Here is a 13,519-nt window from a genome sequence, read left to right on the forward strand (position 1 = left end):
ATGTGATTTTAAAATTTTCATTTGGTTGAACTAAATAGGATCGGAGTGTAGTTTGCACCTCTACCTGAGTGGCTGAGCGCCACCTTGGATAGAGGTAGATGAAGAAGAGAAGAGTGGTAGGTAGAACAAAGCTCTTTGAACTTTAGATTGATGTTATTCGACTAAATTTAAATCTTAATTGGACTCTGTTTGAATATAGTCTGAAATTTCAAGCTATAAAACATTTCGGTACCCACTAAAATTACCAAAATTTCATCGAAATGTTAAACCTCGGTCTTAACTGATACTAACAATGATGGCAAGCCATTTTTTCTAGTGCATGGTCCTCTGAGCGTAGCTGAACATGAAAGAACGAAAAGGGAAAGACAAAGAAGGCAGGGTGGAATGTTTGCGCTTGACGGATAAAGCGTGGTGGTCATGATCGTGGGCGGAGCCAGCCGGTTGCACGAGCATCGGAGCATGGGCAAGTTCTACATGTATTTGCCCAAATAGACTTGTCTTTGGTCACCTAAAACAAAGCTATTTGCTTCTACTCCCTCCGTCCCATATTAAGCGACTCAAATTTGTACAAATATGAATGTATCTGTGCCTAAAACACGTCTAGATACATGTAATAGAAAGTCACTTAATATGAGACGGAGTGAGTACATGGCTGAGCTTGAGCCTGCTTACTGGGCAACTGGTCATGATGTAGTAGTATATGTATCAAGTATTAGTTGTTGCCATTCGATCCTGCCATCAGATCATGATTTCGCACATCTATCCGGGGTATTCTAACGTCCTTTCTTTCTATCTACCATTTTTTTCGCGACTGTAAGTCTCTTTTTCTTTCTTTCCGAAATAGGACGACCCCAAATTCGGTTCCAACTTGAAACGGAACCAACACAGTCTCGGTACTTTACAAGAGATTAAAGCAAAAATGGACAAAAGGAGAAAGCTGGCTAGGGTAGAAACCCACTGTCCCGTGGCCGTCTCGGCCATGAGTCTATGGGACAAAAACCTGCTGTGACAAGATAATTGTGATTTATAACAAAAAAGCAAAATGACATAATGTGTTCTTCAATCATCTGAGTTGAGGTGCAAAATTTCTACAACGACTTAGTAGTGCTTACGTGAGATACATTCATGTCACGTGCTAATGTACCTCTCGCTGATTGCTGACGCTTGATTAATTGTTATATGCATAAATTTTGCAAAGTAATACTGTCTTTGTTCCTAAATATAAGAAGACCCATCTTTGTCATATAAATCACATTTCTTTGAATTTGACCAAATTTATAGAAAAATCTATCAACATCTAGAAATCCAATTTAGTTTTATTAAATCGGTCATCATATACATTTTCATAGTATACTCATTTGATATTGTACTCCCTCCGTCCTTAATTAATTGGCGCCGTCTTTTTTGCAAAGAAACCCTTGTAAATTGGAACTTTTGCGAAAACCTCCTTGTAAATTTTTGAAATTAACGCGCAATCCACGTTTAATTAAAGATGTGGACTGCAGGTTTATTTCGAAAATTTACAGGGTTTTTTTTTACAAAAAGACCGGCGCCAATTAATTATGAACAGAGGGAGTACATCTTAGTGGATTTTTCTATGAACATGGTCAAACTTGAAGATGTTTGATGTAGGATAAAGAGTTAGAACTTCTTATATTTAGAAACGGATGGAGTATGTCATTTCGTCATAATGATTGACAGGCGCTTCCCTTGTTTTCCTCGGAAAAAAGAAAAATTGGGAGCACAATGGGTATTTTCTGTTTCTATAGTTTCCAGCAGATATACATTAACCCCCTCCTTTGGCCACTGTACTGAATTTAATTTGTTCCATGGGATTCCAAATCATGTTCTACCAGGATTCCAATTTGATTCAAACCAAATTGAATCCCAATTTTTATTTCTGTGTCCACTGGAATGAGAACATCTATCTATTATATAATCGATAATATACTAAAAAATATATGACGGGTCAAACGTAAAACACATATAGGTGATAGAAAATCACAAAATGAAATAAACATCTGATATTTAATCGACAAAACCGAGCTAGGGGTGTGATTAGTTTCAAAGTTCTCCTCAATTGATTGGAAGTGCCAACATGTGGAGACTATAATCTCATTCACCGGCATAGGAATGAAATATCTATACGCATGAAAAACTATGGTGTGATATAGCAACGAATACATTTTCTGACACATAACAAAGATACAACCAACAAAAGTATAGAGTGAGGAGTGACGTAGGGTTTGTGCAGCATTGCCAGCATTAGTGTGCAAACAGTGTGTTGTCCTTTACGTCCTTTACCATGTCATCTAGTACCGTTGATGACGACGTTGATCGTCTCACGATGCTCATCAACTCCCTATTTCTCCGCCTCCAATGTCGCCCTGACATTGGAACTGCCATCATAGCATTCATTGTAATTCACGACAACCTCCGACAAGGACTAGAGGTTGGCGACACCCGAAGGAACGCTCCCCAGGCTTCCTCCAATGTTCATCTCAAGATCCGTGAGCCTCAGCATTGCCCCTTGACCTTATCCACGGCACGCTGCAGCCAAAGGACAGCCTCTTGAACTTACCGAAAAGACGACTTTCCCCCTGAATGAGTACCTCTTCTTCTCTTTTCAAAATAACTATCTCTTCTTCTGGGAGCAAGTAGAGGCCTACCACAAGGTCCTCCAAGTTCCCCAATTTACCGACGGCGCTGAGATCACCCTTGCCTAGCTTGTAAAATCACCGAGCCATTTGGGGCGGTTGTAAAATCCCCCTCCTGTCACCTTAAATTTCTTCAGAGAATCAGCAGATAGACTGAACTGATCAGAAGATTCTGAACCAAAAAACTACATCGAGCAACCGAGTCCCAAGTGAATGATGCTCAGAGATGTAAGTTTCCATTTCCCCATCGACGAGCACAACGGTTCCTGAAACTCCTGTCAGTAGACTGCTCAAGAAACAAAGTTATGGCCAACACCTTCAGTTCCCATATGCCAACAAGACTGTCTAACAAGCTTTCAGAGAAGATGCCGCCTGATTTCCTCTAGGACCTTTGTTACCGTTGGGTCGAGAGGATCAACTCCATTGTCACCAAGCAGAAGATGCCCGGATTTTCTCTGGCAGCCGCTTGGCTGGGGTGTCTCTCAGGTCAAACACCCTCAGCTCAGAAAGCTCGCATACTTGCGATGGAAGCTCTGTTATCTGCGTGTTGCTTAGATCCAATGTCTCTAACTTGCACAGCTCCTTGATCTTGGGAGAGACCATGCTGGCCCCTGTGTTAACACTCCTCAAGCTCAGATACGAAGCAGAAACATTTTACATATTGGCAACCAGTCTTGCTCCTTGAAGCACTGCCAACCTTGAAGGTCCAACACTCAAATAGATGAACTTATCGAGAGGGATCCCGTATACTTCACCGGAGACAGCTAATGAATGGGTGTGAGATAAACTCATTTCTGCCAGATGAGCTGGGAATCAGGCTGGTGCAGATACAGTTGCCGTGGTTTCTTGCCTCTATGCAAGTGTTCTGAATTCTTATGTAGTCGTGTCCGAGGCGGCAACACTGCTGAAGAAGGTGAACTGTGACGTGACTGTCAGGAGTCATGTTCTCTGATCTCACCTGTGCCACGTTGATGTCCGGGTAGCACAGCACATCTACGGCTGAATTAGCAGAAACAAGGAGGCAGTTAGACATCATGCATGTCTCATGTACTTTAACTGTTGTAGCCTTTATCTCAAAGTTTTGCATAATTAACAAGACAGGTCATGTACAGAACCTGAAAACATCACAATGTGCATCAACTAGCTTTCATGTACTATTGTAGGATACAATCTGAAATTACTCAAAACATTTACAATAGGATAAATCAAATAGAAACCAATCTAGTGATTTGGGTACTTACTTCTTAGGATACAACCTGAATTTAGCTAAGAGATTATTCAAAACATTTACAATATGCTAAATCAAATAGAAATCAGTAGCTTCTCTCTAAGCTAGGCTGAAATGAGATGATAGAAATGATCGGTTTTCTAGGTTCCCGAAATCTCTACTGGAGGACAACATTACCAAATGGAAGAATAATTATCTGAATCAACTCAATCGCCAATTTTTTTTTCTGAACCAAGGTTAGTACTACCAAGCTGAATTTCCGTCCGAGGCCACGTACATTCCAGGATAACACAGAAACGGATCTAATCATTAATAACGAAGGTGCCACCAAAGAAGGGAAATACAAGAAGGAAAACAAACAGGGAGCAAGACCTAATAGAGGGATTACAAGGGCTAAGAGAGCACCAAGGTGCAAGGAAGATGAGTAAGCAGAGCAGTCCTAAAAAACAAGAACGCAGCCAAAGACTAATGCCGCGATGCACCGGAGCGTGGTTTAACACCAAATCTGAGGGGACCTCGCACGCCTCCGCCAGCAGTTCGATGTTGTGGCGCTGCAGTGGCAGCCAAAGCCCAGGAGTTCATTCCCCAGCAGAAGCTTGATGATCCCTTTTGCTTGCCGCACCTTCCATCCAAGACGGTTGGAAATTGACCGTCTGTCTCTGTACTAGAGCAAAACCAGCTGTACATGCTGTTTGTGGTGCGGTGGAAAAACATGGCACGAGTCGTGACCACACGAATTATACAACATTCATTCATTTAACAGTATGAGTTAGGTACGAAATATATATCACACATGAAGAATGATAGCATGCAATAGCAACCGATGCATTTTCAGGCACATAACAAAGGGAAGATACAGCTAACACAAGTATAGCGCAAGGAGAGATGTAGGGTTTGTGCAACATCCATAATCCATTGCGGCGATGATTGCTCCCTGGCTATCGGTTCTCCCTGCACAAAAGCAAGGCAACACATGAAATCTGGGGTTAGCCACAGGCATGCACCACAGTGTGTTAGCAGGGTGTTTTCCTTACTTTACAATGTTATGTTCCGTCTGTAGTTGTCCGTTGATGATGAGGTTGATCATTTTATGATGCTCATTAACCCCTTTTGTCACCGCCTCAATTATCGACCTGACATTGGGGCTGTCGTCGTAGCATTTCTTGTAATTCAGGACAACCTCCGACAAGGACTCAAGGTTGGCAATACCCAAAGGAATGCTCTTGTCACTCGCCGGGCTTCCTCCAATGTTCAACTCAAGATACCTGAGCCTCGGCATAGCCCGTTGCTTGAAACTTATCCATGGAACACGGCAACCAACGGACAGCCTCTTGAGGTTACCGAAAAGACGAGTCCCCCCCTGAATCACTATCTCTTCTTCTGGGAGCAAGTACAGACCTAGCACAAGGCCCTCCAAGCTCCCCAAGTTCCCGAGGGTGCTGAGATCACCCTCGACTAGCTTGTACACGGTGATCTCGATGGAAACAAGATGGCCGAGCCCACCGAGCCGTGTGGGAAGGTTTAAAAATCTCCCACCTGTCACCTTAAATTTCTTCAGAGAATCAGATAGACTGAACTGACCAGAAGATTCAGAACCGAAAAACTCCATCGAACAACCAAGTCCACAGTGAATGCTCAGAGACTCAAGTTTCCATTTTCCTATCGATGAGCACAACGCTTCCTGAAATTTCCTGTCAGTAGACTGCTCAAGAGATAAAGTTATGGCCAACACCTTCAGTTTCCATATGCCAACAAGACCCTCTAGAAGGCTTGCAGAGCACCCACTTAAATCAATTGTAAGCGTGTCCAGGTCATGAAGATACCCAATTTCCTCTGGCACTGTTGTTACCGTCGTGTCGAGGGGATCAACTCCATTGCCACCAAGCAGAAGATGCCGTAGCTGCCGCATCTTCCGGATTTTGTCTGGCAGCCGCTTGACCGGGGTGCCTCTCAGGTCAAACACCCTCAGCTCGGAAAGCTCGCACACTTGCGATGGAAGCTCAGTTATCTGGGTGTGACTTAGATCCAATGTCTCTAGCTTGCACAGATCCTTGATCTTGGGAGAGACCTTGCTGGCCCCTGTGTTAACACCCCTCAAGCTAAGATACCGAAGCAGAAACATTTTACATATCGGCAACCAGTCTTGTTCCTTGAAGCGCTGCCAACCTTCAAGGTCCAACACCATCAGACAGATGAACTTATCAAGAGGAATCCCATCTACTTCACCGGATACAGCAAGTGAACGGGTGTGGGATAAACTCATTTCTGCTAGATGCTCTGGTAGCTGGGAATCAGGCTGGTGCAGGGATAGCCGCCGTGGTTTCTTGCCTCCTCCCCCTCCACTTGAGGACTCAGAGGCTGCTCCTGGCACTAAGGTGATGGTTCCGCTAGTATACACAAAGCCCTTTTCAGCTGATTTGGAAGCAAGGAACTGCAGCATGAAGTAATTCACTTGCCAGTGGCAGCTCTCCTCCTCCTCCACTTGAGAGTTTTTGACTTGGGTGATTATATTCCTATCGATGAGCTCCAAGAAATAGTCCTCGGCAATTTCGCTCGATTCGACCAGCAGCAGCTCAGCACGCAGCTTATCATTGAAACTTTTTTTCTTAAGCACGTAACCTTCAGGAAACATGTTAATGTACAGCAACTGCACCTTCAGCCAGTAAGGAAGACCATCATAAGCAGCAGAGAGTGTTCGTTCAAATTGTTTCAGCATTGGGGACAGCTTCAACTCTTCGTGATCTAGTTGTTCTTCCTTCAGCCAGTCAGCCATACCAGATATAAACAATGGAATGCCGCCACATCTCTTCAATATTTCACAACAAACTTGCTGTAAATGATTTGGGCAACTGACCTCAGAGTCGAAAGTTTTGCCGAAGAGGAGAATTTTTGAATCTCGCTCACTCATGGGGCTAACCTCATGAACTTCACCAAGGCAATAACCATCAATTAAGCAACAGTACTCTGCTACACTTTGAAGGTTTGTAGTTACAATTATTCGACTGCCTAGGTTATTCTGAGGAAAGACATCCTTGATGCCATCCCAGTCTGTTTTCTTCCAAAGACCATCGAGTACGATAAGGTACCTACCAGTGAACAACAAACAACTTCAGAGTCAAATACATATTTTGATAACGTATCAAGCTTAAAATTCTCAAAGTCCAATGCACAAGATACAACCATGTAAATTTTGCGAAATAAAAACAAAACGATTACAAAAAATATCCAAACAACAAACAGTCAGACAGGCAAGGCAAGGTTATGCCCTCAGAGTTGTGATGTCGACCTATCTGTCATTCCCAAAATGACATAAAAAAGAAACTAAATGAACAGGAATTACCTCTTATCTTGCAAATATGCTTTTATGTCCCGCTTGATGTCGTCAACCACCAGGATGAGGTTCTGCTCACCTCCAAGCCCGATCTGCGAGAAGATGCTCCTGATAACTATCTCCTTCGTATGAGGCCTCTGTGAAACCTCGACCTTGGCCGTCGTCGTTGCGCAGTGTTCTTTCTCTTGGAGTTTCTTAAAAATCACCTTGGCAAGCGTCGTCTTACCCACCCCAGCTTGTCCAACGATGGAAATTAAACTAAGATTCTTGTTGCCATCCCCGTCATCCATGAACCTACTGATCACCTTATTTCTGAGGCCCTCTTCGATGCCAACAAGATTTCCATCATCGGTATGCAGATGCAATTGCTCGGCGGCAGCACGAGCAGCATCATCATCGGCCAGCAGAAGATGCGTGTACCTGAAGGGTCGTTCGGCGACATCGGACATGGTTTCCTCCATGGCTTTGACCCCGCGCAGGAATGGCAAGGGGAGCCCCGCGGCACGAAGGAAGCAGTACGCGGCGGCCCTGTGCAGCTGCGCGTGGCATCCGAGCCGTGCAGCTTGCTCGCTTTTCTCGAGGTAATCCCGGATTTCAGGGGCCACGAGGCTGAGCGCGCGGAGCCACTTCTTGAAGTCGTCGTTGTCGACGTAGTCCGGCCCCAGCTCCGACGACTGCAGCTCGCCGAGTGAGGCTACCATGCCGCTGAGCTCGGCCTGGATGAACTCCAGGCTGCGCAGCTGGGGGTCATCCGCGGCGGCGGCGGCGGCGGCGGCACCGGTGCGCCGACGACCCCGGTGCTGCTCCAGCAGCTCGGAGATCCTGTCGGGAAGTGGCCCCAACGCTTCTAGTAGTTTCTTGATCGCCTTGGTGATCTTCTCCTCGGGTTTGGAGAGTGCTGCCGCCGCCATTCTCGCCCGCAGTATGCCTCCTCCGCCTGAAGGGGAAGAAGGGGAATAGGGGATCAACGAGTGAAATCAAGATCCGAGAGAAGAATAGGTTAATGAAAAATAAAACATACCAAAGACCAGTGATGACGATGCAAGGTTTAAATTTTCGACGAAATTTCAGTGACATTTGGGAAAAATCGGTAATTTCCTGTGGCCATTGAAATTTTAGATTTCGATAAAAAAATATCAGTTTGAGTATAATTGAAACCTAGCATAACATATTAGAGCATCTACGGCAGATTCCATAAAACAGACCGGGCCGTAAAATAATTCCACTTTTATGGTATCTGCCTAAAACTAACCGAACTAGTTCATTAAATCGCTTGGCCCATAATTTTTGAGAGGCATTTAAAATTACTAAGGTTGTGCTCAAGATTGGTTTGCAAATATTAAATTAGCCAGTTTTGTTAAAATGCAGTTCTCGGCTCGTTAGCTATAACTATACCTGGACAAACATCGGGTCATGCTTCATAAAGCCCGACGGGAAAATCTCAAGCCCAGGCCTGGCCCGAAGCCCAGAAAAAAGGCCAATTAGCATTAAATAATTATTTTCAGAATAAATAAATGATTATTCATACATATTTTCTCTAAAAAATACCTGCTTTAGTCATTTCGGACTTTCAGGCCGGGATTGGGACGGGAAAGTGAAGCCCGGGCCCGGTCTGGGACCCGGGCTTTGTTCCGGGCCAGACAGGCTGGGCCACGCATGCCCAGGTATAGCTTTAACTCCACTAGTATTAACAGAAAGATTTCAAGACAAATTGTATTAATGTCACACAAAGCTTGATGAAAACAGAGTAAACTCAATATCCACCTCCACTTGCTTGTCACTTGAGTTCATCTGTCAGGCCAATTTTGGACCTAGACCATTAACTTGTACGGTAAAGCAAATCTTGCCCGAAAATGGGCCGTACAACTTGTAAAAGTTCAAAATTTTCTTATTGGTGTCCGATGAATTTTGTTTTTGACTTTTTTTGTTTCTTTCTTGACCTACTTCATGGTCAAACTTTGGGGGAAGTCAACACCCCAAAAACACACTATTAGGACAAACCCTCCACTCACAATCCTTCTTAGAGAAAAACAGTTTTTAATTAATAATGATCTAGCTTTAAAAAACTTGAGATCTGGCAAAGATGCTAATTATTGGAAATCTGGAGCTTTAATAGTTCCTTGCAAACTTTTAGAAACTACGAGGAAACTTTCCAAATTACAACACGCTTATCAATGAACATTCAGAAAAAAAAAATGTACTTATGTAAAATTATAATAAATAACTCTAAGGGAAATTTTAAAAACTTACAACACTACTTTAATAAACTTCCACAAATAAAGACTTCCATATATGATTTCAAACGGTTTTAGAATCTTTCCACCCTTTCAGAAATTTCCCACAACCTTTGAAAATTCACACACAACTTTCAAAAGGTTCTCACGCAACTTTTGGATAATGAGTTCGTTAAGTGTGGAAGAACAGCAATTTTTAAGTTTGAGGCATTATGACATCAGAGATGCATGTGCTAATCTGATACATTCTAGGTTTCGGTATCTATTTGTTTGAGGTTCCTTTAGCAATCATCTCTGATTACACAAAAAATCAAGATACACTCAATTGTTTGTGTCTTCATTGGCATGTATGCCGTCTCTCTTGTAGAATACGAAGATATATGCATCGAGATGTTGCAAGTATGCCAACTCATGGCTAATTGGTGACAACATGTTCTGTTGTTGTCAGATAATAGCTAGCTTTCATACAATTTATCATCATTTCACCACTATCTAAGATATAGGTTTCACTACCTCTACTTTATCTTATAGGGCTTCTAGAACGTGGAGTCATGAGCCAAATAAGCTCATTGTTAGCATGTGTTTGTATACAAGTTCGTTTCAGCTATAGAATTCAAAGGACTAAATTATTTTCGATAGCTTGATTGTGATTTTAGTGTACCTACAATGTACCTTGTTGATTGTGATCTGGCAAAGATGCTAATTATTGAGGACTTTACACTTTTAAAGCAAACATTTAGGACTGGTGTTCTTACTAGGATTGGTGTTTTATGGGAAAGGATAATTTTCTTGACAGAACATCGTCAAGAGAACGTGATGCTCCTGCATTTCATTAAGAAGAATAAAATGGCTCCGTTGATAAGGGAAACCGAGCCGAAAACCGAAGTTTATTAAAAAAAACAGCAATCCAAAGTTTCCTGTTGATGTGGTATGTTTTTTTCTAGAATCACCTCATTTGGTATGTATTGTGAGCGATGATTTTCTTGTTGGACCTTGTGAATGTTTAGTTGTCTATAAAAAATGTCTGCCAACGAAATGTATGTGTAACATGATAGTCGTTTCAATCTGATGGTTAGTTGTGCTTTTCACCCCAAAAATCATTATTCAACACACGAACAATAAAATAATAGATCCATTCAAAGTCATCACCGCGGGACCGAATTAGCAATCACTGATAACCAATCATCACTGAGTGTGACTACAAGTACATAATAGCTTGCTCATGGACATGCAGGGAAGATATGAATAAATCCAAGCTCCGACACTTCTGGGAAACCACTCTTGGACCCTATAAAACATGTGTGAAATCGCTGAAAGTCGACTGAAGTTTGGGGTTATTTCAAAATTGTGATACTGGTGCAACTGCACGTTGATTTATCCAGACGCCAGCTGTTCCACCATGGATTCATCGAACGGCTTGAGGCTTGATGCATAAAGACTGAAGGCTGTGAAGTCTCGACAAATAATACTTTCTAGGACTTGACTCGTTTGGCCGACCTGACAAGCGACTGTATAATAATCTTCAAATTCACTGTCCGGTAGATAGCTCATCTCCCCGATCGATATGGTCCAACTGCAGGCTGGCGGGTTCAAATTGAGTTTTGTAGGAGGAGTTGATAAAAAGGACTTTGTTTTTGATGGTTTAATTTGGCCTGATTCGTTTGTCCTCCTCCGGTTAGGAATCAGCCACTGCCTCGTTGAGCATCTCAACCGGCACGGACATCGCCTCCACAGCTAATTTTTCTCGTAAACTAGTATCAAATATTTGTGCATCGGGCTACCATTTAAGTATTTTTGGCCGGTTATCGGCGACCATGACCTCGATCTGCACATGGGATATGAACAGCGGCGGGGCAGGAACTAATTTAGATTGGGACTATCCTAGTGTATGTGACTAAGCAATATAGTAATTAAAAAGGACAAACCCTAGGCTAAACAATTATCACAATTTTTTAAAAGAAAAAAACCCAAGCCCCACGCCCGTGGCCCCCCTTGCCTGGGGCTTGTCTCCGCCTATGCATATGAAGAACCAGAAAAGCACTATACTTGCATATTGTTTTATTTTTTGCAAGGGTACGAACACTAGGGTATATTTTTCGCATTTATATTTTCAAGACTTTAGATCAACGGCCAATTTTCTATGTAGTCGTCGACTTTTTTTCTTTACGATACCTAAGGAGTGGGTACAAACAGGTAGAAGCCTTTACATATATTAACATGGGGTGGGAGAAAGGAAAAATATCTTCGGGCGGTCTAACCACATGAAACCAACTACGTCCAATCATCTAAATCCTTTCGCGCCTTTGCATCCAGCAAATTCTTCATGCTTTGGAGTTCCCCGGAAGCCAAATTCTCCGCATGTAACGAACTTAGGTTCAACCATCTGAAGATGTGCGTGTGTAAATTGTTCTGCTTTTTTCTGACATTCAGATTTTTTTTCAACTGGGTGAATGTGTTCCTTGCCACCACTTTGAATCTATTATATACTAAAAATACATGACGGAGCAACCAGAAAAAAGATATATCTTTCGAAATCTCACAAAAAGGCAAAATATCTGACTGTTAGTTTAGGCCCAATTTTAATCAATATATCATGGCCGTTAGATCTTCGTAACAGTCTAAATCAGTTGCCGGGTGGACCTGTACGGTAAGTGCAACATTAAATCTGACAAGTAGACACAACAAGTTATTTTCTTTGTCCCATACGTAACATGCCTATTTTATGGAGTATTTTCCTTTGCTAAGTATCCTGTGAAGAAACGCGTAGATGTATTTTTCCTTTTTTATCTCTCCGGTCTTCCCGAGTACAAGGGCCACAACTTCCGTAACCTGGAGTGAGAAAATATTTCAACGACATAAATACAAGACATAGATGGCTACCATAATACAAAAAAGAATTAGACAAAATTGACCTGGTCGGTTTAATCTACAAGCATCTTATAATCTCTTTAACTGCAACACCTCCATCCATCGAACATACACTAACCCTCCCAACAAGCATCCACTAATGTACAAAATCCTTGACATTTATTCATTCAAATTTTTTGCCTCACGGTTGTCCCAAACTAACCCCACGCCAATACAAACTTGCTCCTAAAAGCAGACGCTTTAATGCCTTCAACTTAGCTCAACAATGGGACGCTTCAATAATGCTGCATTCATGCCGCCACTATGGATGTGGCACCCGGGTTCATCGGCTCCAGGTTTGGCCATACCAGACCTATACCCGGCCACCCGGCCCACTACTGCGAAAAGTTTACCAAACCTGTCTACGAGTCTTGCAGACCCGTGGGTCTGCCCGACCCGGTTACCTACGATGTAGCCACACTCCTCGAGCATCCCCTGCTCCTATGGGTCATGTAGGTGACCGATCCGCCACGCAGTGCCATGCTAGACGAGAAAATAGGAGAGGAATGTGCTGACCAGATCCACGGCTCCGAGCCGTCTTCTTTTCTCTGCATTCAACTCCATCCAAATTGCAGGCCGGCTCCTCCATGGGATAACTTGCGTTGGATCTGTGGTAGCAGCGCACAAGCGATGAGGAAAGGGGACGCCAATCTTGGGAGTCCCGAGTCAAGACGGAGCGGAATCGGTATGAGGAGAGGTAGCTCGGCCTTGACTTGGGACGAGGAATGACTGAACGAAAGGGGATAGGTTACTCCAGATTGGGCTTTTGGGCGGAGTAACATCCCAATTAGTTGGAGGGAGTAGGGTAGGTCGGATTGGGTTGGGCCTTATGTGCTAGGCTGACTGTGACTATTTTGTACATGACCGGGTACGTGGGTCTGTGGGTTCGGTTTTGGCAATACCGGACCGATACTGTTAGACTCACGGGTATGAAAATTTACCAATAACAGAACCGAAGGTTTATTTTTCCTACCAAACCCGTACCTTAATTGGGTCAAAAAAAAACGTCAGGTTTGCAGGTCTCTGCTCCATCAAAGCTAAAATTTGCTACAAAGAAGCACCATGACCGTACTCAGCCCGCCTGCCTCCCACAAGCCTCCTGCACAAGAGTTCCAAAACAAACTACAAAGCCTTTGTGAGATAGAAACAGAAGAGGAGAAAG

General features: G+C 43.2%; 1 protein-coding gene across 1 annotated transcript; it reads right to left on the reverse strand.

Moving 5' to 3' along the window:
- Positions 1 to 4,171: 4,171 nt before the first annotated feature.
- Positions 4,172 to 8,209, reverse strand: LOC100830541 (putative inactive disease susceptibility protein LOV1). The gene is made up of 3 exons (XM_003575873.4): positions 7,226 to 8,209; positions 4,920 to 6,971; positions 4,172 to 4,836 (listed from the first exon to the last, which is right to left on the reverse strand). Exons 1-3 carry the CDS (start codon positions 8,125 to 8,127, stop codon positions 4,824 to 4,826), a joined length of 2,967 nt encoding a protein of 988 aa, XP_003575921.1. The 5' UTR covers positions 8,128 to 8,209; the 3' UTR covers positions 4,172 to 4,823.
- Positions 8,210 to 13,519: the final 5,310 nt, after the last annotated feature.

Source organism: Brachypodium distachyon, chromosome 4 (assembly GCF_000005505.3).
Source record: "Brachypodium distachyon strain Bd21 chromosome 4, Brachypodium_distachyon_v3.0, whole genome shotgun sequence".
Classification (NCBI taxonomy): domain Eukaryota; kingdom Viridiplantae; phylum Streptophyta; class Magnoliopsida; order Poales; family Poaceae; genus Brachypodium; species Brachypodium distachyon.

Coding starts and splice junctions, on each gene's coding strand:
- LOC100830541 (XM_003575873.4), bottom strand. CDS start 8,127: ATGGCGGCGGCAGCACTCTCCAAACCCGAGGAGAAGATCACCAAGGCG. Junction 6,972..7,225: donor GCATATTTGCAAGATAAGAG/GTAATTCCTGTT, acceptor GTTCACTGGTAG/GTACCTTATCGTACTCGATG.